This window comes from Daphnia magna, linkage group LG10, assembly GCF_020631705.1.
Source record: "Daphnia magna isolate NIES linkage group LG10, ASM2063170v1.1, whole genome shotgun sequence".
Lineage (NCBI taxonomy): Eukaryota > Metazoa > Arthropoda > Branchiopoda > Diplostraca > Daphniidae > Daphnia > Daphnia magna.
Window position 1 is genome coordinate 2,269,996 of NC_059191.1, and position 25,189 is coordinate 2,295,184.

General features: G+C 38.3%; 2 protein-coding genes and 1 long non-coding RNA gene across 7 annotated transcripts; 1 reads left to right on the forward strand and 2 right to left on the reverse strand.

Moving 5' to 3' along the window:
• Window positions 1-4,141: 4,141 nt before the first annotated feature.
• On the reverse strand, window positions 4,142-5,350 carry LOC123477148. Its single transcript, XR_006652475.1, has 2 exons — window positions 4,579-5,350; window positions 4,142-4,484 (listed from the first exon to the last, which is right to left on the reverse strand). It is a non-coding gene; the product is annotated as an uncharacterized LOC123477148 (long non-coding RNA).
• LOC116932718 (RUN and FYVE domain-containing protein 2) lies at window positions 4,371-10,080 on the forward strand. Its single transcript, XM_045180602.1, is given in 13 exon segments — window positions 4,371-4,504; window positions 5,832-6,010; window positions 6,095-6,204; window positions 6,275-6,482; window positions 6,549-6,712; window positions 6,777-6,852; window positions 6,854-6,923; window positions 6,983-7,281; window positions 8,277-8,374; window positions 9,083-9,296; window positions 9,369-9,490; window positions 9,551-9,653; window positions 9,721-10,080. Coding segments are annotated over 13 exon segments (1,908 nt in total). The 5' UTR covers window positions 4,371-4,380; the 3' UTR covers window positions 9,862-10,080.
• On the reverse strand, window positions 9,993-16,244 carry LOC116932719. 5 transcript variants are annotated; one of them, XM_045180599.1, is made up of 7 exons: window positions 16,101-16,244; window positions 15,312-15,474; window positions 13,356-13,480; window positions 12,881-13,236; window positions 11,125-11,208; window positions 10,813-11,049; window positions 9,993-10,737 (listed from the first exon to the last, which is right to left on the reverse strand). In XM_045180599.1, the coding sequence occupies exons 2-7, from the start codon at window positions 15,461-15,463 to the stop codon at window positions 10,534-10,536; spliced, it is 1,158 nt and encodes a 385-aa protein (XP_045036534.1). In that variant the 5' UTR covers window positions 15,464-15,474; window positions 16,101-16,244; the 3' UTR covers window positions 9,993-10,533. The 5 variants fall into 5 exon arrangements, with proteins under 5 accessions (XP_045036534.1, XP_045036533.1, XP_045036532.1 ...); XM_045180598.1 differs by having other exon boundaries at window positions 15,312-15,511; window positions 16,101-16,242; XM_045180597.1 differs by lacking the exon at window positions 16,101-16,244 and adding an exon at window positions 15,552-15,582.
• Between the last annotated feature and the right edge of the window lie 8,945 nt (window positions 16,245-25,189).

Sequence of the window (25,189 nt, forward strand, 5' to 3'; positions counted from 1 at the left end):
AAATAATATTTTTTTTTTTATATTTTTTTTTTTTTTTTTTTTTTTTTTTATTTTAATAATTTTTTTTTTTTTTTAAAACCCCCTGTGGGGTTTTTTTTTGGGGGGGCTGCAACTTTTACTCGATTTAAGATTACTCAAATTTAAGCCCTTCTTTTTTTCGACACTTCAACATTTTGAATATTTATTTAAAAAAAAAAATTGTTTTTAATTTTTTTGTTGTTGTTGAGTAAAAGTTGCAGCGCCCCCGAAAATGTCACTTCAGCGTAAGGCAACTTGAATTTTGCGAAAAAGAAATGGGAAAAACGGTGCGATTCATGTAATGAAAAAAAAAAATTTAAAATTACACCCCATTTCTTATTTTCTATTTTAAAAAATTTATATGTGATCCCTGATGTACGATTGTAAAACATCATTTTTTTTTTTAAAAAAATTTTTTAAATTTTTTTTTTTAAAAAAATTTTTTTTTACTAATTGTTTGAGGTACAAAAGCTAAAATGACTATACTATAGTCGCTTTCGATCGTTCTAAACTTAATATCATTGCAACGCGCAACTCATGTGATTGGAAGTTCTACTTCCTGTTAGACAATTCTGCTGTGTTTTTAATTGATCAATGCTCAGCACAGTTGCAATCCTTAACTCAATAAGAGAACGGAAACGGTCATGAAAAGAAACCAACAAGTTTCGCTTTAATTCATTTCCGCGTTTCGAAAGAGAATTCAAGTGATTTCTACCATTAAGCCCATGGGGGAACTGCGCAATATGTATATGTAATCAGTGATAGTGTGTAGCTGTACTGTTATTATAAAGATCAATCCGAATGAATTTTGTGTCTATATACAAACGATGCTTTCTTAGCCCTTCGCCGAACAGTTATTTATTTGCCAGTAAACATTTCTACCCATTGACCTCATTGCTTCAAAAGTGTGTGGTTTGTGGATATAGACCAAAAAGCTCTAATACTTCACTACACGTAATGTTGGAAATATTCCATAGAAAATCGTAATGCTTCTGTTTACTATCGCTCTATATACGTGACCAGTGGTGCACTATGTTCACTCTGTTTATATAGGCCAACTAGTATATAAATGTACGCTTTTATTTCGATCTAAAATACACCGGAACTGTAGACGTTTCAGCTGAGTAGGAACGAAAAAGGAAGACACCTTGAAAGCTCATTCGTAAATAAAATATAAGCATATGCGGTGTCAGTTGGCAAATAGTGGTTTTGCAACTATCTCGTGTAAGCCATCTCTGTGTACACGTTAGAAGCCGCGAACATAATATAACACGAGTAGGTATATACATAAAAACGAAGAAATTCATTTTGCATGACCCGTTATTGTTTCGTGACTTTGTCCTCGTCTGTTGTGAGACATAGGACGATATGGTTGTACGTTGCTAACCAAAGAAAAATGTTGGATGTACATCCTTAATTTTAACTACCGTACTTTTTTATTAGCAATTATAGTTTGCATAGTTTAGTTGCATAATTACGTTATCTGTGCTAATCACACGGGCATTTTAGTCCCGAAAAACAGCAGACAGAAGATTATTTATCGAAAAACAAAAAAACATTGCAATAATTTCAACTTTTGGGCTTTCGTTGATTTGAATTCTCCCCGGTATACTTCAAGAACGTTTTTCTTTTTTAATGTATTATAGCGAAGTCATTTTGGCGTCGTCTTGATTTTGTCTGCATTTACATGAAAGAGAAAACGTATATAATAACTCGTATGGAGTTTCAGTATATAGTGACAGGAAAACATCTGTTGATGATCTAAGTGTCTGCTATACTCAGAATAAGTTCTATGCTAAAAAAAAAAAAAATACCCTTCATATATGAAAATTGAATTGGACTGGACAGGCTTTTAAAAAAAAATGTGAGGAAGGCTTATTATTCCAGGCTTCAGATTGCTTTTTTATTGATTTATTTAGATTTCTGAATTTGTAGGCGACTCGGTCTACACTTGAAATTCGCCCGCCAGTTGAAAAATAATCGCACCTTTATTGTTATTGTTATTTTAAACGAAGGGGGATGGGCAGTTATTAGGCATTACAGGCTATATGGTATAGAAAAGGTCTATAAGGGGGATTAATTACCATACATATGAATATATAGATTGCCCGAGACACCAGGAAGAAATACACATCGAAATGGTAAGGCTTAAAAATAATAATTACAAACAAAAGTTATCAGTTCCAAAATCACAAACAACTTGGAAGCCAATTAAAAATGTATATATTCCTAAATTCAAATGTATTTAGTGATTTCATTACCATGCAATTTTAGCTGACATCCCTATATCACATTGGTCTGCGTTGCAGAGGAACTATACACTTCCATATGATTTCAAAAGCGAACCACCCCCCCCTAAAAAAAAATAGAATAAAGAAAGAAAAAGAAAAAGAAAAAGAAAAGGGAAAAGGCACAAAACAACCGAACCAAGCAATCAACAGTGCATCAGGAAAAGTAGCTCCATCGAGTCGTCAGCACGGCCCTCATTTGTCTTCTAGAGAGAAACGAATCGATCACCAATTAGATAGCCGTAGGACCTTTACATAAATGAATATTTTCCTATTTCTTCTGCCTACACCGTCCATATGGTTGTTTTCCAGCATGTTTCTCCTTCAGACTGCGCGTTCCTCCTGGGCTTGAACCCAGCCCGTTGGACGATATAAGCAAAAACGTTCAGCGTGAAACTCACATGACGCAACCATCACTTTATTTTGCTAACTGACGTCATTCAACAAACATCGCCTGAAATTTGTTTCGAAATGGTTTTGCTGAAAAACCAACAAGCAAACAAAAAGTTCGAGTGTGTGCAGGAAGTTTATCTTCGCGCAGCTCGGACCGTTCCCTCTCTAAAGTTCCGTATTCCCCTCATTAGGGAAAAAGAAGTTTGCGAAAATAAAGTTTTTCGTAGAAACCCAAAACAACGGCCTTTAATGTTGAAAAGACTTGCACTCACAAGGCCCAGCGTGACGAGCGAAACTGAAATGGCAATGCAAAACTAGATGTCGCTAGCTTCGACGTTAGTGTTTGATCCAAGTCGTTTTTTCTTCCCCGACCTCTTATAGACTCCGACCTTTCAGATACCAGATACGATCAAACTTTATTTGTTTACGTTGCATTGGCGTTTAATGGACGTCGTGCACTTTCAGCCTTTTGGCGTGAAAATTCATTTAGCCTTACTTCGAAACTATGTTTTTACATCCCAGAAAGGGGTTCATTAAAAAGAGCTTAAATGTTATCAACTGTGTGACTCCTCTTCAAATTTGCATACGCTTGTCAGTCTACAAACTAGCGAAAATGTCGTTTAAACAGTAGTTTTTCTTTTTCTTTTAATTGTTTCATTAGATTAAATGATGACGTAACTCAAATTAGGTCCGTATCGTTTTTTTAAACGTAGGGCTCTTCGACAAGGAGACAAGAACAGCCCAAGGATTTCGAGATCCATCCATGTATAGTTAAATAAGTTGTTAACCCCCCCCCCCCCTCTTTTTTTTGCACAAACACATTTGCTCGGATTCAACGACTCAACGCACTTTTATTACGTGGAGTAGCTACATATGCCCTTGTGCTCTGTCACGTTTCGTGCCAAATATTTGAATTATATCCGTGTTTGTTCAACTGGTAATTGCAACTGCCATTGTCAATATTAGCTATAAGCTGCAAGACTTCCAGACGGGAGCTTTCTTGCACCTCGTCTTTTTTGTTTTTTTTCCTCTTATTAAGCTAGACACGACAGTTACTTCCACTGTCTGGAAGTGTGTAATATCGACAGGACGTAATTCAACGATTGCTAGGACAGCGAAGCCGTTTCTGACTTTATTTTCCTTCATTTTAAGTTGGAGGAATAGAAGCCAACTTTCTCTGTTGTTCATCTGATGGGTTAGGGGACCGAGAACTCAATAGAGTTAAGCTGTCACTTTTGTAAAGAAAGCACCTTGTGATTTTTCCTTGTGATTGGGTTTAATAAATATGCAATGAAATGACAAAATGAGTTCAACGTTATTTATTTATTCATTAAAACAAAACTCGATGTCTTCCCCTTCAGAGAACTCGCATTTAAAATATTCAACATCTTAATCCTGCTGGCAAAAACAAAAAACAAAAACGCCCTCTAAGAAGCCTTCGATTCGCAGCGAAGCCCAAGGCCTTCGGTGTATTTTTGGTAGTTTGACATTTTTAGACAACAACAGGTTGTATTGCTGTTTAGCCCAATCGACCAATGAAGGAATTTGAGGCATTGACTCGATAAATTCGTTCAGTTGAGTCCAGCAGGTCTTCGCGTCTTGTGCATATGTCGGGAATACTGAATCGATGTCATAGTTAAATTATTTATTGAAAACTTTATCGTGGTGAACAAGTGTGATAATGAACAGCCCAGCCCTACAAAGTCCATCAGAGGAGCTGAAAGGAATTAGATGGCCTGTTTTTCTCGTCGTGTCGTCCAACGAAGGATCAGCTCTCCCAAGTGCCTACAAGAAACCGTTTTCTAGTGAGTTTGTTTGATGCTTTTTATCGACAAAGTTATAGCAAGTCAAAAATTGGCATTACAGAAGCTTGCCAGACCTTTAATTCGTTTGTTTTGGTAAAATTCCATGCCATACCATTTCTCCATTTTTGTGGTTCCTTAGAGGTAAAAATCACGCCATCTAGTTGCTGATGTTTCCATTAAAAATGATTTTATCTGGCACCGCTAGGTGTCGACGGGCAAATTTACCCAACGTTTTATTTTGTGCAATAATGCAAAGGTATAAACTATTAAGGGTGATAAATCACTAATTAGAATACTTCCTTGAGATGAGGCGTTACTGTTAGGAAGAACTACACAACAGAGTAATGATTATCAACTAGAATCGTTGATTTCAAAATCACAAAACGTAGTCGTTTCCCCAAGAAATCTGCGTTAAAGTAGATGGACAAGAAATCAGCCTAACTGATAACCAAGAAACGGATATTGTGATTCATTTGCAATAATTTTTGCTTACGTCCCTACAAATTAGGATAGGAAGCGCAGTAATCATGCGCAGAGGAGAACGGGGGGTTTTATTGATCTTATGGGGTGGGGCTGTCGAGTAGTCCAGTTCCGCCGTGAACGTTACATAGTTACGCGCCTTCCTCGGTTTCTTTTGAGCTCAGGCGAATGTATCATCAAGGCACGAGATCGAAAAGAAACCAACGAGCTCTCTCCATGATCTCGATGGATTCTTTTCCATGTCGAATAAAATCTGAGATGTCTAGCATCAACGATACAATTTACCTGTGCAATTTCCGCGTGTCTGTCGACGGTGATTGGCTTTGCCTAAAAGAGCTGCACGAACTTCAGTCCTGCGAGTTCCCATCACGTCCACCATTCTTCAGAGAAGAATATGGTTTGTCGTCTGATTGTTTTGACTTTTTACAAATGTGTCAAAGTGAAAAGTTTACATGCTCTACTCGTTTGTTCTTTTCTAGTATATCCGTTGTTGTGTTTTTGTTTATATCAGATAATTCCTTTACAAAAACCTGTTAGCCGGTCCTCGCTTTCAGCAACTCTCGACCTATTCAAACATTAGGATCGTACGACAACAGGGCAAGAAAATCAAAAATTATGAAAGGCCCCTTCTAATGAATCTGAAACGCTTTAAACATCAGTTTAATTGAAATATTATTTCTAGCAGTTGGTATTGCCGTTAGGTAACGTGGAAAAAAAATGGCAGTGATTTTATGATTTCACCGGTTTACACTTGACTAATTTGTGGTTCGAAGCTTTCTTTAAAATAGTTCACATGTGATGTTATTATTCTATTCTAATCCCCTCCTCCATTTAATCTGTTTTGCAGAGCGAGATCCAGCGCAAGTAGAACGAACGAATCTGGTAAATTTGTGTAAACTTATCGTCAAAGAACTCATCGACTCGTCGGTTCAGTATGGGCGAATGCTTGACTCCGATTTCGTCCCCCTACAACACTTTTTCATCGTTTTAGAGCATGCCCTTCGACATGGACTTCGACCCAAAAAGGTATTGTGAATGACATGTCAATTAAGGCTATTGCAGTTCGATAAACGGGCTCCAATTTTAACTTTGTCATTTCAAATTCAACAGGGAATCCTCGGCCCCAAAAAGGAGTTATGGGACCTTCTTCAAACCGTTGAGAAATCTGCTAACGAAGCTTGCGACATAACAGCAAGCGTAAGAGATCTACCAACAGTCAGGTAAATCACATTGTAAGCTAAGTGTGGTTTTGATTATAAATGGAGCAATTATTTTTTTTTTTTTTAATAGAACAAGTTTAGGTCGTGCTAGAGCGTGGATTCGTCTTGCTCTGATGCAGAAGAAGCTTGCCGACTATTTAAAAGTCTTGATTGACCAGAGGGATGGTGTTTTACATGAATATTATGAACCTGGAGCGTTGCTACTCTGTGATGAAGCTGTAATTGTCCTAGGACTTCTGCTAGGTCTCAATGTTGTCGATTGCAATCTCTGCTTAAAGGTAAATATGGAAAGATAAATTATGTTTTATTCCCATTGTGTTTAAATCTCAATCATTTGGGCACAGGAAGAAGATCTTGATAGTCAACAAGGAGTCATTGACTTTTCGTTGTACTTGAGGACAGGTAGCAATAACTCTATGAATGCTACTAGCGACACGGTGGATTCCTCCAGTATGACAGCTGTTCTGGACCAAAAAAATTATGTCGAAGAACTCAACAGACATTTGTCGTAAGAACCATATGCCTACAACAAATAATTGAATGGATTAACGTCGGTTGTTTCACTTCGTCAGGGCAACCATCACTAATTTGCAAACCCGACTGGACGCGACAACAACGAGTAACACGCTCATGAAAGAAGAACTTGCACTTGGCCAAACTGGCCCTGGCGAAGGCACAAGAGGAAAATACGCTTCTCAAAGGATACGTTCGAAATGAAAGTATGTGTTTTGATTGACTTGGAATCTTCTGAATAGTATCACTAATGGATGTCTGTTAGGAAGCGATTCGGGCTCTCAGGAAATGGAACCGGTCAACGCGACGAATCATCGTTCTAGCACCTATATGGCGGCCGAAGACGCCATCGCCGAGGTGAAACTTCTGCTGGCAGAAGAGAAGAATCACCGACTCGATTTAGAAAAGGAACTTGAACTTCAGAGGAATATGCGCGCCGAAACGGAGGTAGCTCTAAAGCTGCTCGAGAAAGACATACACGAAAAGCAGGATACGATTATTTCGCTCCGCAAACAACTGGAGGACATCAAAGTCATCAACTTGGAAATGTTTCGCAAATTACAGGTGAGCTTTTGTCCTCTTATTATGTTAGCATGGAGGTTCTCTGTTAGGTTATGATCAACTCTGAAGTGTTAAGTAGCTCAAGGGTTTTGAACTAGCGGAGTAGGAAAGCTACAATTTCTTTGCTATTTCTTTTGTGCGCCGCATGATCTTCGATTTTTTAAAACGTTTATTCTATCGATTTAAACCGTAATAACATGATTGGATTTTTTTTTAAAATTTATTCGTGGCCATTGTGGCCGGCAATGTCGCGCCATCGCAAGCTGTAAAACTGTGCAAACTTTTTTTACTAGTACTAAAATGAACTGAAATCGATTTTCTTCGTATAAAGTATCGATTCTAGTGTTCGAGTCGACTTGGGATTTTTCATTCTGGATGCAGTTGTATCTTCACATTTTAGCTTCGTGATTTGGTTTCAAATCTAATTCGGCTGAGTTACAATTAGAGTGAAAAGGACAGGATGAATTTGATCTCGTTCGTATCAATCACGATCTTTTATGGCTGGTAGACTCATGTTAGCGTTGCCCCTCTGGAAAAGTAATTAAATTTTTGATTGATCTGGTGATAGGGGAATCTGAATAGATTGTGCCCAGAGATGGCATTCTTGGCACTTAACAAGAAATCTGTATTGACATTCAACAACCAGAGGAATGTGGATTCATTCCTCATCTGGAACTTGAATTCCATTGCTGATGGATAAGACGTTTTTTTCTTTTACTTCCATTAAAGTGGAGTGACAAATCTTAACCTAAGCATTTTTTTTCGTTTAAAAAAAAAATCCAAACTGCGCAGGCAAAATAAAAGGAAACGAAAGCAAATAGTTTTCAAATTCATCGCGATAGGTTACAGCGCAAGTTTTTGCACAGTTCTATGGTTTGCCGTGGCTACAAGACCTCATTAGTTTATTAACTATAGCTTGCAGCCTTTTCACATCCTTCGACCGAAAATGAACAACTAATATTGCTTCACTAATACTGGCCGTAACTAAATTGGTAAAGGAATGCGAGCTAGACCTACGAGAAAAGGGGGAAATGGTCAGTCGCCTGCAGACTAAAGCGGCCCATATTTCTCACATACTGACCAACCTGGAACAATGTCCTAATCCGAGCTCGCCGCCACCGACGACGATGACTCCCATAATGCCAATTCCAGTACAACCGAGCGTTGATGCAAGACGCCATCGCGTCGGCATCTGTTTCATTCTTCTGTTCTTTTGCTTTACCTTTCATCTGCTGTGCTTTCGTTTTCACTGATCTGACTATGCGACATAGAAACATGAACTCCCTTTTTATCGTGCTACGTGCTCCAACACCGTTAAGCAAATCACTGGCGTTCTCTCGGTGCTTGATTTGAAAGCGTGTATCCACCCCTCATTTAGAAAACGTTTGTTTTTACCGAAACCCCCGAACGTGTCATCTCCTTTTTGAGATCTGTTAGGATTTATTTTTTATTTTTTAACAAATCAAATTCGGCTGTGTACAAATCCCGACGTCTGTTGCTGTGTTAATTAATACATGTTTTTTTTTTTTCAAGAAGCGATGCTCGTCTGTTTACCTTTCTTCTTCTTTTTTTGTTTTTGTTTTTTCTTTGGTTGATCGTTCTTCTTTATTTAATAGGATCAAGAGAAAACGGCCAATATCAAGAACGAATATGTCGCAAAATTAGAAGCGGAAATTGGTGACAATAAGAAAAATCTACGGCTGACCCAAGAACAGTATGCATGCGTTTCGAATCGAATTTTATTCGTTTTCTTCTTTTTTTCCTGATGTGTTTGAGCAACGTGAAATGACTTCTTGAGCAGGATGGACGAATTGAAATTGACGGCGAAACGGACCGAGGACAATGTGCGTCGCTCCATGGAAGAAAACATGGAGTTACAGTCGCATTGTCGCACGTTAGAGGAAGACCTACGACTTGAAAAAGAATGGCGCTCATCGCTACAAGAGTCGATCGTGACCGATCGCACGACCATGGCCGAGTTGCAACAAAAACTTGAGGAATCGCATGAAATCCGAATTGTATAAATTAAGTCTATTCTTGAAACACACGATTTCCTAGATACTAAAAGATAAATTTTTTTGTATTCGTAGGATTACGCTGACTTGGAAGGTAAACATCAACGACTGCTGAAACTCTGCAATGATCAGGAAAAAGCTTTAGAAGAAGTTGGCGTTCGATTGCGCGATACCAAATTGGAGGCAGACACATTAAAGTATGGCATCGATCTATTTATCTTTGTGTTTGTATTTTACACTCGTGTTTTCACCCGTAGAGAAGCCACCGTTTGGGCTCCCAGGGATGCGCAGTGGGCACCCGATGAACAGGTGACTCACTGCGGACTTTGCAACAAGGAATTTAATCTCGCTCGTCGTAAAGTAAGTTCTTAATTCGCTACGCATTAAATTGCATTTTAAAACGTTTGTTTTAAAAAATGTTTTTCAGCATCATTGTCGTTCGTGTGGGGAGATTTTCTGCGCCGCCTGTTCTGATCAACAGGCGCAATTGGCGTCTTCCGCTAAACCCGTCCGTGTTTGTGACACGTGCCACACTCGCTTACTTCAACGTTATTCCGCCGCCTCTTAAAACAATCGATCGCTAAAAATGTCTTTATCTTCTTTTTTAACTCCTTTTGCGGATGAAATGTTATTCGACTACAAATGTCTACTATATTGTGCCTCTAATGCTCGGGTTCCAAAAAAAAATAATTTTATGCCTATTTTTTAAAGATTTATTTTGGGTTGTATTGAAAGTCTCAATCGTTAAAAGATTTGCATAGAGTTCAAAATACATACATAAAATATGCTCGAATCGAAGTGGTTAATGAACGCAAATGGATCACTGGATCAAGGTCTGTGTATGGGATTAAGCAGACTCAAGTCTTTAGTTTGATTAGTGGGATTGGCGAAAGGAAAAAAAAACCTGGACAGTATTTGTAAACGAAACACTTATTTCTTTTTGATGTTTTTTGTTTTGTTTTGTTTTTTTTTTTGTTTTTCGTTTTGTTTTTGCAGTGTATCACAAAAGCGCACGGTTCCATGCGATAAAAGTTGTTTTGAATTAAACAACTATATGAGCGTATAAAAGTAGAAAGCACTTGGGGGTTCACGGAAAACTCATCTAAAGAAGTCAGGTAAATTTGCATACATCTCATCCCCATAAAAGAAAAGGTCTTTTTTTTTTTTTCTTGCTGGGAGAGTTGGGCGAAAAATAAAAATTTAATTAAGGTTAATTATGCGTTTCGTTGAAAAAAAAGATTCACATTGGAGTGGCATTCTCTCCTTCTTCGAGCCCAAAGTGTTGCGTTCCAGGTGGGGCGCGGTAAGTTGGGAAATTCGGTGGCAGCTGGTTCTGCGTGAAAAAATCGCGGTAATTCTTCTGCTGGCGACGAACCGTTCCAGGTGATTGCGCACTTAATTGCTGTTTATCTGTTGTACTGGTTAGCCCTTTAGGAGGCCATACCTGTTTGAATGTAAATCACTTGAATAATAATAGGCAAAACCAATTTGTTTATGAACGGGGATTGAAATGTTTTACCATGTCTCCCAACATCCGGACGGGTGTGGTGCCCCGTTTGAAGAACGACTCTGATCGAATGGTAGGAGTCTCTTTGGTGAAACCGGTTTTTTTAACCGCAGCCGGCCGCAGTAGTAATCCCGGTGGAGGGCTTGGCTTAGCGATGATCGTTCGTTCTCCCACCAATTCGTCCGAGGCGAAAGGTTCTGGCATTCTGCGCGATGACATTCTTATTGCTTTCTCCTCTTTGCTTGGCTCCTATTCAGCGATACGTAACAACTGCTGTCCAAAGATATGCTGATTCAAAAGGATGTCAGTGCTATGTGGCTTTACCTGTTTCTGTTGAGCAGCGACTGATGGACGAATAGGATCAGAATATTGGACGAAGGCGCTTTCGTATGCTGATGCAAATGGATCCTAATTGTATAGGAATACAAAAGTAAAACTCAAATCAAAACGTTTCCTGAAAGATGGTGCTAACCTCTTAATCAGGTTAATCCTGTTACTATCACCAATCGAACAACGAAAACACCTTTATTTTCTTTTTTTTTTTTTAGATTGTGTCAGCACTAGTTGCGTTTAATTGTTGGAATGGTGAGTAAACGAAAGAGGCGACGTGAGCCGGACGCTGCGTTCCAATGGACTGTTACCGAAACTCGACTGATTTGGCGTCATGTACTGCTCTTGCTTTGCCGGTCTTTCTTTTTTCCAAGTCGAAACGAGACGCTTCATGCATCTCCGGCCGCGAGACCGAATCTACTTTTGGATTCGTTCACTCCTTTTTTACTTTTTCGTCCTAGTTTTCCTAATCTGCGGGAACTTTAAGTTCTCCTCCAAGCTCTAGTTTTCCCCATGTTTTTTTTTTTTTTTTTCTAGTCTTGTATTAAGAAAACAATTCTAGAATAATTTAACAACTCGCACTCATCGTAGATATTTTGTTACAAGAGCCGGGCTTATCTTATCGGTCATAATTAACAAGCTCGTTTTCGGTGAGGTCAACTGTTTGTGGAATCTGTCTCTGAAATATCTAGAGTCTAGAATGTCATTTCTGGACACCGCCCATAATTGCTTGCATCTTTCTCTCGCTATTGTGACCTAAATTGTAGAAGCCCCCATAGGTGTGAATGCGCGGATTGGCATGTGCGAAAATTTAAAATTTCTTTTAATTATTCTCTGGTCTTCTAATAAAATGCCTTTAATAATTCTATCGTACGTGAATAAACGGGAAACGAATACAAAGTCCCCTTCTTCTGCAGGCCCCACCCTACCCTACTTGTACTTTAATACGTCAGCTTTGGTATACGATCTAAATCTAGAATGGTATTTTTAAAAATACCAAACACGGATTTATGACCCATAGTCCCAGAGAAAGAAAAAAGGATAAATCGACTCAAAATTTTGCGGTACCTAAATCAAGCAACAGTTTCCTGTGGGATCAGCTTAAATATTTACAGCATGTTTCGGATTGCGTAAATAACAGCGATTGTTATGCACTTCATCACGTGCATTGCGAGGATACTAGCGGGCCTTTCGAAGCTCCTACAGTCTTTCGTGTTAACTGTTTGGCTTGAGAATACAGCCGACTGTAATCCCAGTCCCTGCTATCAATCTTGATTCTTCCTGATCAATCTTTGCTGTTGACGAAAATGTATTCCCTTTTCATTTCCATCCGTTCATTCTTCTTCCCCGGTTTGTCTCACCATAAAACAATGCGACATATCTTTGCAGCCAAACAAAACAAAAGCTTTTCTTTGCCATCATCGTCGTTGCACGTCTATGACGCATCGTGTGTCGGCCGTCGTTTCAGCGTGAGTTGTTTCTGACTGTGCAAGCGAACCGTTCCATGCTGTCTGCCAAGTGGAAGCTCCACCGAGCGCCACAGATTGTTTAACACTGATGTTTGGGTGCCCCAAAAATAGAACCCCAAAAACGAGGATAGCCGGTCATGGAACGGTCGAGAAAGATCGGGATATTCCATTTTCAATGGATCCATCTGCCGACCTTTTCACGTAATTTACCGTTGGTCGCTGCTGTCGTAAACCATACAGAAGAAATGCCAATTTGGAGACACAAACGTTTAGTTTCTTACTTGAGCATCGGAAGATGAACGAAGCATGGGCTTTCGATGACCACGAGGCGGAGGCGGTGGCGGAACGACTTTAGGAGTTTGTTGAATCACCAGATCATCCAACTGGTTTTGATATTGTTGCTTTTGGTTGTTAATCGTGTTATAGTCTCCTTGTTTCTGAAGAGGAATCGTATTGTAGTCTCCTTGTTTTTGAAGAGGATGAATTGCATTATAGTCTCCTTGCTTCTGTGAAACGTAGACGTCGCGATGCTGTAGCGACGTCATGCCAACTACTCCGCTGTCGTATCCGTAGTTGCGTGTTTCAATCGTTTCGATTTTGGTGTTTGCTGTCGGTGGCCAAGCAACGCGTTTCCTGTCTAACAGTCCACAGAGGATTGAGTTAAGTTTTACGATTTTGCAACGGTGTTTTGTCTAACATTATTTCCATTAAAATGGACACTGAAAAAAAAAAGATAAATCTTTATGTGTTTTGAACCTGTATATTCCAATTCTCTTGAATGTTGCTGATGCAAGTAACGTAACTGCGGCTCCTCCTGTGACAGCATCTTGTAAACTTCGGACCTTGCCAGGTTTGGTACGGACAACAACTTAAAATCAACCCTATATATAATCACAACAAAGACGCAAATTTAATTCGTTTTTGTTTTGTTTTAATGTAGCTAATGAAATGTCAATAATTAAATTCTTTTAGCTATCTTATTAATTTTTGATAGACAAAATTCCGCCAGCATTAGCCTGGAACGCGAAAAATAAGTTCAATGCGCGTTGCTCATCCTGGTATCATATCATAATTCTAGACAATAATAACCATGGCTAATCAAGTTTATCTACAACTATACGTCAATGTCCTTTGTAACGTTTCTGATTGCAGCTGAGCTCGTGTGAAAACTTGCGCGAGCCTCCATATATAAATAGATGCCGCTGTACAACCTCGTAACTGAAGTTGCCCACCGTTTTTTTTTTTTTTATTAACTAGCAAGGGACTTCGTTTATAATGGAAATCGACCGTTCTAGGACGCTCTGTGTCTGACTCATTCCACAGCAATGTCCTATATGTGTAGGCTTCCCAAATTAGAAATATATAGCACGTGAGCAAACGATAACAGTCTTTCGCCTGCAATTCGTTTGTCTTTGTATTCTTTCTCTTCATTTTTTTTTTGTTATGTCTTTTTTTCTATAATCAGCTGCTTTTTGCGAACGAAGATATACTGTACTTTACACATATTTCTAAGAAATGTTTCATTATCCGATGTTATTATTCTTGCACTACTTTAGTATCTAAAAAAAACCTTATAAGATACGTTTCTATTTTTAACTTGGTGTTCCGATAATCAAGTAGTTTAATGAAATAATTTATGTATTTTCTAGTGAGCGTATAGCCTTTACCTTCCTCGTTCCCATCTTATTCTGCAGTTAATCTATGCTAGAAAGCGCCCGTCGGTTCTGGCTCAATGTTTCATTAGATGACAGCTTATTACTTTCTCACAATACGAATGAATTCCATATCTGCTAAATCCTCCAATTGAGCTGTAACAGCACTACTCAAATCAACTCGAATATATCATTTTCTTTCTATAACTATCGCTAGAGAGAGTTTTCTGGTTTTCTTTGCTGCTTGTGCACTTGTGCGTGAGATAATATAAACATTTACGTAACCCTTTCATTTCTTTTCAGATTCGGAAAAAAAGGGTACAAGGAAGAAAGAGAGGAATGTGGCATCACATTGTGCAAAGAACTACGGATGTAACGTCCTTAAAAAACTAAACTAGTATAATTCTTTTAACAGTTTTTGCTAGTTGATCCTGTAAATGAATTATTTTTCATGCCTTTTGTTTCACGTATACCAACGAAGAACGAACACTTTAATTCATTTTCTGAACTCTAACCCCTTTTTTATATTTAAAAGTTAGTTTGTGAGGAACCAAAAAAAAAACAAACAATAAAACACAAAACGGAGTATTAAATTAAAATCTACTTCTATCGCACTTATAACTAACTTGTGTTACTCTTACTCGCCAGCTGTTAGGGGTAAACAAGAAGTTAAAGAGACAAACACCAACAGAAGAAAGCCAGATGATAAACTAACACAAGAAGCGAGATGTTAGTCGAGGTTTTTCTTCACTGGCCGTAAAGAAACTGTCGGTCGATGAGGGATTCGATAGTATAACACCATGGTTTCGAGTAGGAGGTGGCTTGGCGGCATATCAATATGTTACACGAAATATTTTGCTTTGTTTTCACCACGATATACAAAAAGAAAAGGAATGAATGAAAAAAAGAATGGAAAGACATAGCTCGCTATACTTTTCGAAATCAACCAATCGCATTTGAGACTATATAGCCATTCATTGCTCGCGCAGTTTAATCCGATGAATTTGAGTCGTTTTGTTTAATTTTTGGCGTTATTCAAGTAATGTACCAGTATACTTACCCAATAGCTCCGTTGCCCAAAAGACGAGTATGTCGTTGAAGCGTTTCAGCCACCTCTTCAGTCGAATACAATCCTAATGGAGAGTTGTATTGATTGTGTACCAACGTCACTCTTTTCTTGGACGTTGGTTGATGTTGTTGACGCTTCGCCATTTCTCGTTGTTCTAGGATTAAAAATTAAATTTTGAGGTCCTTTCTTTCCTGTGGCAAGAAAAAATCAACAAATTTTTCAATCGTTTACGTAAGGAACTATACATCGGCAGACACGTTAGCTTGAAATAATTGCACAGTTAGTCATAGTGATTAATCTGGACATCTGGAGTTTTGCCGAACGGGAAGACGCGCGGATAAATCAGATGCTAGAAAAATCTTTGCAGTAGCAAAAAGTAGTAATCTACAATAGAAGTTTCGCCCGCGTTGTTATCTTTTGAGGACGCAGCCACTAAATTCTAGAAATTTGAGTCTATTTTGGTCGATAAGCTGTTAAATCCTAGCAATTGTATACGTAGCAGCAGCGAATATTGCTGTGCGTCTACAGTGGCGACAAACACGTTATACCTCTTATTCTCCCACTATACTGTACGGAAACATTATAGGTACATTGTTTTAACACTTTTCTTTTTGTAAAATGAAAATATTCTGGTTTACTTTAAACGATTGCGTTTTCTTTATGTTGTAGCGTTTCCTATGCAATCAACGTGCGTTATCCGCGTGTATAATGGCAATTCACGTTTCAAACTGAAAATTGTCTATAAAGAGGACAACTTAGACTAATCAATCAAAAACTTACGTGTTTGAAAGGCACCAATTCTTTGTTATTACGTTGATCACTTAAGGAAAAAAGAACTTGCGAATATATGATCAAAAATGTTACAAGAGTAGATATTCCCGTCCTCTCAAGTTCGAGTCTCGTTGTGGTCTGTATATGTTTCTAAGGCGAGCCAGCCTAAGCTACTCCCAGCCAGTGAAAACGAAAACGGAAAAGTTGCAGAGTTCTCAATCGTTGAAAGAGCGTTATTGTTTTATCCGGTTAGGTCTATATCTTTACTAGCAAGTTTGCTGACGCCATTGTTAAATAGACTTTAATTATTTTTTATACTTTAGGCTATAGGTATTATATACGCTCTACTTGCAATAACTCTCTAAAAAGGGATGTTTATAAAACGGTAGACAAAATTTGTCTAGCGCGTTTTCTTTACAAATTGTTCTGAAAAAAGCAGATAATTTGTATTGAAAAGAGGTTTGCCGTTCAACCGCCTTCATAATCCCCCTGAAGGTCATTCCTCTTGCGCTCCAAGGGGGAAAAAACGCCTCCTATCGTCTCACTTTTCGCGAACGCCAGACACCTTCATCGAGCGACCACTCCTTACAGAAAACAAAAGTGAAAAATCACCCCTCCTTTTTCCAACTTCTATCCCATGACCTTCAAGGCCACTGCAATTAGATCTTAGGTTAAGCTAATGTTTGAGTTGAAACAATAAATACAAATTTATTTACAATTACCCGTTGAGATCGCTAATTTTTGATTTATGCTAATTGGAGTACAAATAATTGTTTACTAAGAACCGAGCTCGCGCCATAATAACAACTGCATTTTAAAACATAAAACGTAATATTTAAAACATTTAAAAATTGTCACCGAAAGTATTCTCGTAATATTTAAAACATTTAAAAATTGCCCTCAAAAATATTTTATCAGCCATCATAGGACGTAGATAACGGCAATACTTCAGTTATAATTTTGTGTAATGAAGTGGCACAGTGGTAGAAGACATGCCTATCAACCTGAAGGGATAAAGTTCGAGTCCTGTAAATGTACTTGTGTATAAAGATAAGACAAAGGATGTTCTGTTTATGCACTAAAGGTATTTAATTTAAAGACAATTAAGTGTTCCGAAATATCTCTTTCGGAAATACATTCAAAACGACCTTGAAAGCAAAATTAAGGAAAAAATCCCTTTTGTTTTAACCTTAAAAATTGAGGGGCGTATCGGTTGCCTAGGTAACACGGGGAATGGCATAGGGGCATTTACCCGCCACACCACAAGACACTGTGTCTATATAATTTTAGACACAATGTCTCGGAGTCACTAACTTTACAAAAATGTCTAGATAAAAGTAGATAATTGTCTACTTTTTATAGACATCTCTTTTTAGAGAGAAGAATTCACATAGCAACAGGTTATCTTTATGGCATCCCATGGATGTCCGGTTGTCCCGAGTGGGGATATCCTAAGGATGTCTTTAAAATAAGGTTTTAGACTCCTTCGTTTCGTCCAAATGTCCGGGACTAGTAGGGGAGAGTGGGGGCAATTGATACACTTTTTGGTTTTTTGTATTTCTTGAAAAAAAAAAACTGAAAAATTTAATATAAAAATTATATAGAATTGTAGCCTTTTATCTCAGCTACTAAACGATATTTTTTTAAATGAGAAAAGATTAATTATAATAGTAGTAAATTGTAAAAAACTGAGGTCGCTTCGAGTGTTTCAATTGCCATGGAAGCAGGGCAGTTGAAACGGTGTGTCAACGCAATTGCAACGTGGGTTTTCCCATAAGGAAGCTTCTTCATACCCACATAAAATGAAAATCACGATATCTCAGCAGCCACAACTGCTAGTGTGATCAAATTTTACCATTAGGTACAATGCGATTTACAGATTTTTAAAATATGCTTAAAGTAGATCGTAATTTAGTTTAAAATATTTAAATAATTAAATAAAAAAACCATTAAGCAACAGCTTTTTTAATAAATCCCAAACAGCGAATACAAGTATTATAGTTGTGTTAATGATTATTTACATTTGTTTAAATGAATTACGTCACATACTTGCAAAAAAATGAACCACTCGCAGACAGGGAATATAAACAAAGTGTTTCAATTGCCCTGCAATAGGGTCATCGTTACATTTAATTATTTAAAATTATTTAAGAATGCAGGGAAAAATTAAATGACATTAAATTGTAGAAAAATGAATTGCAAATCATCTGAAACTAATTTTATTACTAAAGAGTAGGTTTTAGGGGTTAAAACAAAAAAATTGAAAACGTAAATTTAACAGACGGAGAACAAAAAACAGTTTTTTCGAGATATCTTAAAAAGTTTTGAATACAAAAAGTCGTAAATTTTTCTAAACTTGTAAACCCCCTCATTCTATTAACCCTAATTTGTTCAAGAAAATTCCTCTTATACGGCGAGAGAAACAATTTTTGTTTCAATTGCCCTGTGTCTCAATTGCCCCCACTCTCCTCTACTATCTTTAAGACGTGTATCAAGACCGTTTGAGGACAACTTTAAGTTGTCTTTTGGTTGTTTGAAAGACAACTTTAGATCGTCTTTTTGATTCCTTAAAGATATTTTTTGGACATCTTAAAGATTTTATAAAGACATCTCAATGATATCTTTCTGACTTCTTGAAGATATCTTTAGGTCATCTTTCTGATTCACCAAAGATTTTTTTCCATCTTAAAGATTTCCTTAAGACACATCCATGATATCTTTCTGACTTCTTAAAACCATCTGTTTGTCATCACAAAAAATTTCTTAATGTTTGCGGGATTGTTGTCTTATTACTAATTCGGTCCATTTGCCAGTTCTTAATTCATCTGCCTGATGATGCATGCTGGTAATGTATATGGAACGTGTATAAGTACGCTTAACATATATTTTTTTACAGTATTAAGACACTTAGACATATATTTTTAGACTTATATAAAGACAAGACATTTCATTTACACAGATTGTTGGATTAGAACTGCACTGCAGACCTCTGACTTCCTAGCTTAGTATCCTAACCACTGCGCCACTTCAGTATAAAAATAATCAAATCACAGTACTTATTGAACTTACCTATGGATTTGTTACTTATTTAGTATCATTGTCCCGATTTAGTCTTGCTCGTGGATTATATTTAAGAATTCTTTTTTAATCTTCGATAGCTTTATCCAAAGGTAGTCCTGGACGAACATCTTGAAGACATCTCGCTATATAATCCTAAATTGCTTTATCTATAAGTGTTCCCTACCGGACATCTTAAAGACATCTCTACATAGTCCTAAATTGCTTTGTCTATAACTATCCTTTAGAGGACATCTTAAAGACATCTTTATATAGTCCTTAATTTCTTTTTCCATAAGCGTCCCCTACAGGACATCTTAAAGACATCTCTAAATAGCCCTAAATTGCTTTGTCCATAAGTATCCCTTATAGGACATCTTTAAAAAATCTTTATATTGTCCTTAACTGCTTTCTCCATAATTGTCCCCTACAGTACATCTTAAAGACATCTTTATATCGTACTTGATTGCTTTCTTCATAAGTGTCCCCTACAGGACATCTTAAAGACATCTCTATATAGTCCTAAATTGCTTTGTTCATAAAAATCCCTTAGAGGATATCTTAAAGACATCTTTACATCTTTACATAGGCCTTAATTGCTTTCTCCATAAGTTTCCCCTACCAGGACATCTTAGACATCTCTATATAGTCCTAAATTGCTTTGTCCATAACTATCCCTTAGAGGACATCTTAAAGACATCTTTATATAGTCCTGGATTTCTTTGTCCATAAGGGTCCCCGACCGGACATCTTAAAGACATCTCAAAATAGTCCTTAATTGCTTTAAAAAGGCGTATAACAAAATCATCTAGTGTCAAAAAATGTATTCTTGAGTCCGGCAGTGTACATAAACAAAATTCGGGGGCCATGCGGCCTATACAAAATCAAGTAAATATAGAAGGACATATATCCACTTCACTTCTTTTTGTGAGCTGTTCTTTAACCTGTCCACTGTCTTTCTTATAAACACCTGGGAAATCTGTTAAATACGGGGGAAAGATGTGTTGCCAAATTCTCCATGTTTGACTACTTGCGTTACCGCATACAGCAATCTAGAACCTTTCACTGTGTTACAATTGTATCTCCCGCCAATATCCCCATCCCTAATTATGTGTTGGTCTCTGCCAGATGGCGGGTCAATTAGCCAGACGCCTTTGTCTACCTGTTGTAAGAGGCAGTAGAGGGTAAACCGTCTGAGCGACAGGACCATAGGAGGGCGCTTTGCTTAATGCTGGCTTCCCCTCGCGGACTATTTTCCATTCCTTTTTTGCGTGTTCCCCTTTTTTGCGTAACTGTGCGAATCCCAAGTGCAGGGACGGAATACAACTATTTCGTTGAATTATTTAATTGCTCTTTCTAGAGTAAATCCCAGCGTACTCGTTACGAACGTAACACTGTTAAGCCCTTCTCCTTCCCACTGTTGGGTTTTGGTGTTCCACTCCTGGTGTAGGTTTGCATCAACTCATTTGATATCACCTTCCGCCAAGTTCTTCTAACAGTATCTTCGGCGTTTTTCTTAAAGAAGCTACGGAGAATCTCCACCTGAAACGAAAAATATTAATGATGTCCTGCTGCAACTATTTCACTCATGTAGAGCCATTTCTAAAGCTCCATAACATTAGTTGGGCCGTACCAGATTGTTTCGGATGTCAGGTTTCAGCAATACTTCCTCAAAATGTTGGAAGTCTCCCTTATGTAGCAGACGGCCCATCTGTCCCCTTGGCCGTCGGCCGAAACCGCTCGCCGGCCGACAAACCGCAACACTTCGTTTTCAAGGGAAGACTGACGTGTTTTTGAAACACAGGATGGCGTTTTTCCCCGTTTTTGTTTGGTTCAATGTTCCCCAAAGATTGCTTGCTTAACAAAAGCCGCCACAAATCCCGTTGTTCGGCTTTTATGTCAGCCAAATCCCTCGTTATCACTCGTAAATAACGATTTTGGTCTGCAATACAAAATAGCAAATTAAAAAAACAAAATTTTGGTATGCCTAAATTATTTTTTCATACTTGCAAAGTGTCTCAATACTTGTCTTTCAAAAGACAATCGTTTCAAAGGCAGGCCTAAAATTTTAAATTCCATTCGTTTCAAATCCATTAGTGTGTTAATGATCTAAAAAATTCTTACCTAGCAGCGTTGTTTTCCTTTTCAAATGAGCGCCATTTGTCTCTTGGGAAGTCGAAGGCATTGACATGCTTGGGATTCAGCCATACTAGAGACATTTGCAATTTGGTCCATAAGTGTCCCCGACAGGATATCTTAAAGACATCTCTAAATAGTCCTTAATTGCTTTAAAAAGGCGTATAACAAAATCATCTCGTGTCAAAAAATGTATTCTTGAGTCCGGCAGTGTACATAAACAAAATGCGGGGGCCATGTGGCCTATACAGAATCAAGTAAATATAGAAGGACATATATCCACTTCACTTCTTTTTGTGAGCTGTTCTTTAACCTGTCCACTGTCTTTCTTATAAACACCTGGGAAATCTGTTAAATACGGGGGATAGATGTGTTGCCAAATTCTCAATGTTTGACTACTTGCGTTACCGCATACAGCAATCTAGAACCTTTCACTGTTTTTTTTTTTTTTTTTTTTTTTTTGGGGGGGAAAAAATTTTTTTTTTTTTTTTTTTTTTTTTTTTTTTTGAGTAAATCCCCGTACTCTTAACGTAACACTGTTAGGCCCTTCTCCTTCCCACTGTTGGGTTTTGGTGTTCCACTCCTGGTGTAGGTTTTCATCAACTCATTTGATATCACCTTCCGCCAAGTTCTTCTAACAGTATCTTCGACGTTTTTCTTAAAGAAGCTACGGAGAATCTCCACCTGAAACGAAAAATATTAATGATGTCCTGCTGCAACTATTTCACTCATGTAGAGCCATTTCTAAAGCTCCATAACATTAGTTGGGCCGTACCAGATTGTTTCGGATGTCAGGTTTCAGCAATACTTCCTCAAAATGTTGGAAGTCTCCCTTCTGTAGCAGACGGCCCATCTGTCCCCTTGGCCGTCGGCCGAAACCGCTCGCCGGCCGACAAACCGCAACACTTCGTTTTCAAGGGAAGACTGACGTGTTTTTGAAACACAGGATGGCGTTATTCCCCGTTTTTGTTTGGTTCAATGTTCCCCAAAGATTGCTTGCTTAACAAAAGCCGCCACAAATCCCGTTGTTCGGCTTTTATGTCAGCCAAATCCCTCGTTATCACTCGTAAATAACGATTTTGGTCTGCAATACAAAATAGCAAATTAAAAAAACATAATTTTGGTATGCCTAAATTATTTTTTCATACTTGCAAAGTGTCTCAATACTTGTCTTTCAAAAGACAATCGTTTCAAAGGCAGGCCTAAAATTTTAAATTCCATTCGTTTCAAATCCATTAGTGTGTTAATGATCTAAAAAATTCTTACCTAGCAGCGTTGTTTTCCTTTTCAAATGAGCGCCATTTGTCTCTTGGGAAGTCGAAGTCGTTGACATGCTTGGGATTCAGCCATACTAGAGACATTTGCAATTTGGTCCATAAGTGTCCCCGACAGGATATCTTAAAGACATCTCTAAATAGTCCTTAATTGCTTTAAAAAGGCGTATAACAAAATCATCTCGTGTCAAAAAATGTATTCTTGAGTCCGGCAGTGTACATAAACAAAATGCGGGGGCCATGCGGCCTATACAGAATCAAGTAGATATAGAAGGACATATATCCACTTCACTTTTTTTTGTGAGCTGTTCTTTAACCTGTCCACTGTCTTTCTTATAAACACCTGGGAAATCTGTTAAATACGGGGGTTAGATGTGTTGCCAAATTCTCAATGTTTGACTGCTTGCGTTACCGCATACAGCAATCTAGAACCTTTCACTGTTAGGCCCTGCTCCTTCCCACTGTTGGGTTTTGGTGTTCCACTCCTGGTGTAGGTTTGCATCAACTCATTTGATATCACCTTCCGCCAAGTTCTTCTAACAGTATCTTCGACGTTTTTCTTAAAGAAGCTACGGAGAATCTCCACCTGAAACGAAAAATATTAATGATGTCCTGCTGCAACTATTTCACTCATGTAGAGCCATTTCTAAAGCTCCATAACATTAGTTGGGCCGTACCAGATTGTTTCGGATGTCAGGTTTCAGCAATACTTCCTCAAAATGTTGGAAGTCTCCCTTCTGTAGCAGACGGCCCATCTGTCCCCTTACCCCTTCCTCCCCTTTTGATGTCTGTACCCCGAGGCCCTTGTGTAGACCGACTAGAGGGCGCAAGCAGCCCAGAGAGAGAGGGAGTCCGCAGTATGTATGTGTACTGACGTGTGTGTACGTAACGTCATCTCGTCTCACGTGTGTGAGTACTGGACCTTAAGGGAGGGCTTTGCTGTATTTGCTGGCTACCCTCGCGTAAGTGTTGAATATACTTGTGTTTCTCTAGTCATTTGTTAGTCGTGTATTATTCTAGTAGTTAATACTGGCCCTTTCCCCAGCCATTCGTTCGGCCGAAACCGCTCGCCGGCCGACAAACCGCAACACTTCGTTTTCAAGGGAAGACTGACGTGTTTTTGAAACACAGGTTGGCGTTATTCCCCGTTTTTGTTTGGTTCAATGTTCCCCAAAGATTGCTTGCCTAACAAAAGCCGCTACAAATCCCGTTGTTCGGCTTTTATGTCAGCCAAATCCCTCGTTATCACTCGTAAATAACGATTTTGGTCTGCAATACAAAATAGCAAATTAAAAAAACATAATTTTGGCATGCCTAAATTATTTTTTCATACTTGCAAAGTGTCTCAATACTTGTCTTTCAAAAGACAATCGTTTCAAAGGCAGGCCTAAAATTTTAAATTCTATTCGTTTCAAATCCATTAATGTGTTAATGATCTTTAAAATTCTTACCTATCAGCGTTGTTTTTCGTTTCAAATGAGCGCCATTTGTCTCTTGGGAAGTCGAAGGCATTGACATGCTTGGGATTTAGCCATACTAGAGACATTTGCAATTTTGGAGCAGCTTTCTCCTGGCTGTGACGTAGACCAAACTCCATATGGTGTCATTTTGCTTGACTCTATATACATTAAAAAGAAAAATCACGTTAGGCGCAGCCAGTGCTAGGGCAAAATGCATTCGTTCCTGTCCCTTTTACCCAAATAAAAAGCAATAAAATGATTACCTTTTATACATGAAACGCACTTGTTTGCTACCATACTGCAATTTAAACACGATTTTTACCCGTCATTTTGTTCACAAACTGTTGTGGCAGCTAGCTGCGTCAACGGTCTTTTGGCCAAGGCAGTGGAAGACCTAAAAGAGATGTCTTTAAGATGTCCTGTCGGGGATACTTTTGGATAAGGCCATTTCGGACTATAGAAAGATGTCTTTAAGATGTCCTTCAGGGGATACTTTTGGGTAAAGCCATTCCAGACTATACGTCTTACGGACGTCTTATTTTAATTTTTGTGTTATGTCCCGAGTTAGTCTTTGAGCGGACATCCTAATCTTTTTTTAAGTCTTCAAGTTCATTGGTGAAGTTGTCCTGAATTCGCCTTGTTTAGACCTCTTAAAGACATCTTTTTCTGACCCAGTTTTGCCCTTGTTCAGTTGTCCTGAAATAGCCTGATCTTGGACGTCTTGCAAACGTCTTATTTAAGTCTTTCTATTGTGTCCCGAGTTAGTCTTTGAGCGGACATCCTAAAGACATCTTTTTTTGGTCTTAGAACCGCCTTGTCCTAGAGTAGGCATAGCTGGACATCTTAAAAACATCCTTTTTTAGTCTTCGATAGCATTTTCCCAAAATAGTCCTCTGACGTCCTATGGACATTCATGGTCCCCAAAACAAGCTCTCATACTCCATGTAAAGTCATTTATATGATGATTTTGTACGTCTTGTAATATATGTAGTGACACAGTGATAGGAGACAAGTCTGCGAATCTATGGGTCAGACGTTCAAGTCTAACCAAAGCTCAAGTATTCTTATTTATTTTCTTTTACGTTAAACCTTTGGCAGTCACTTGCAGGACATACCTTGAACGTCAGGCGTGGGATATCCTGGGGAGTACCATTGGGATATATATAGGATG

What these genes read in the sequence shown, in the direction of transcription:
- LOC116932719 (XM_045180597.1), bottom strand. An exon ending in AAGAGAATTGGAATATACAG is followed by an intron (nt 13,237 to 13,355) that starts GTTCAAAACACA and finishes GTGGACTGTTAG; the next exon opens with ACAGGAAACGCGTTGCTTGG. An exon ending in TCCGGATGTTGGGAGACATG is followed by an intron (nt 10,738 to 10,812) that starts GTAAAACATTTC and finishes ACATTCAAACAG; the next exon opens with GTATGGCCTCCTAAAGGGCT.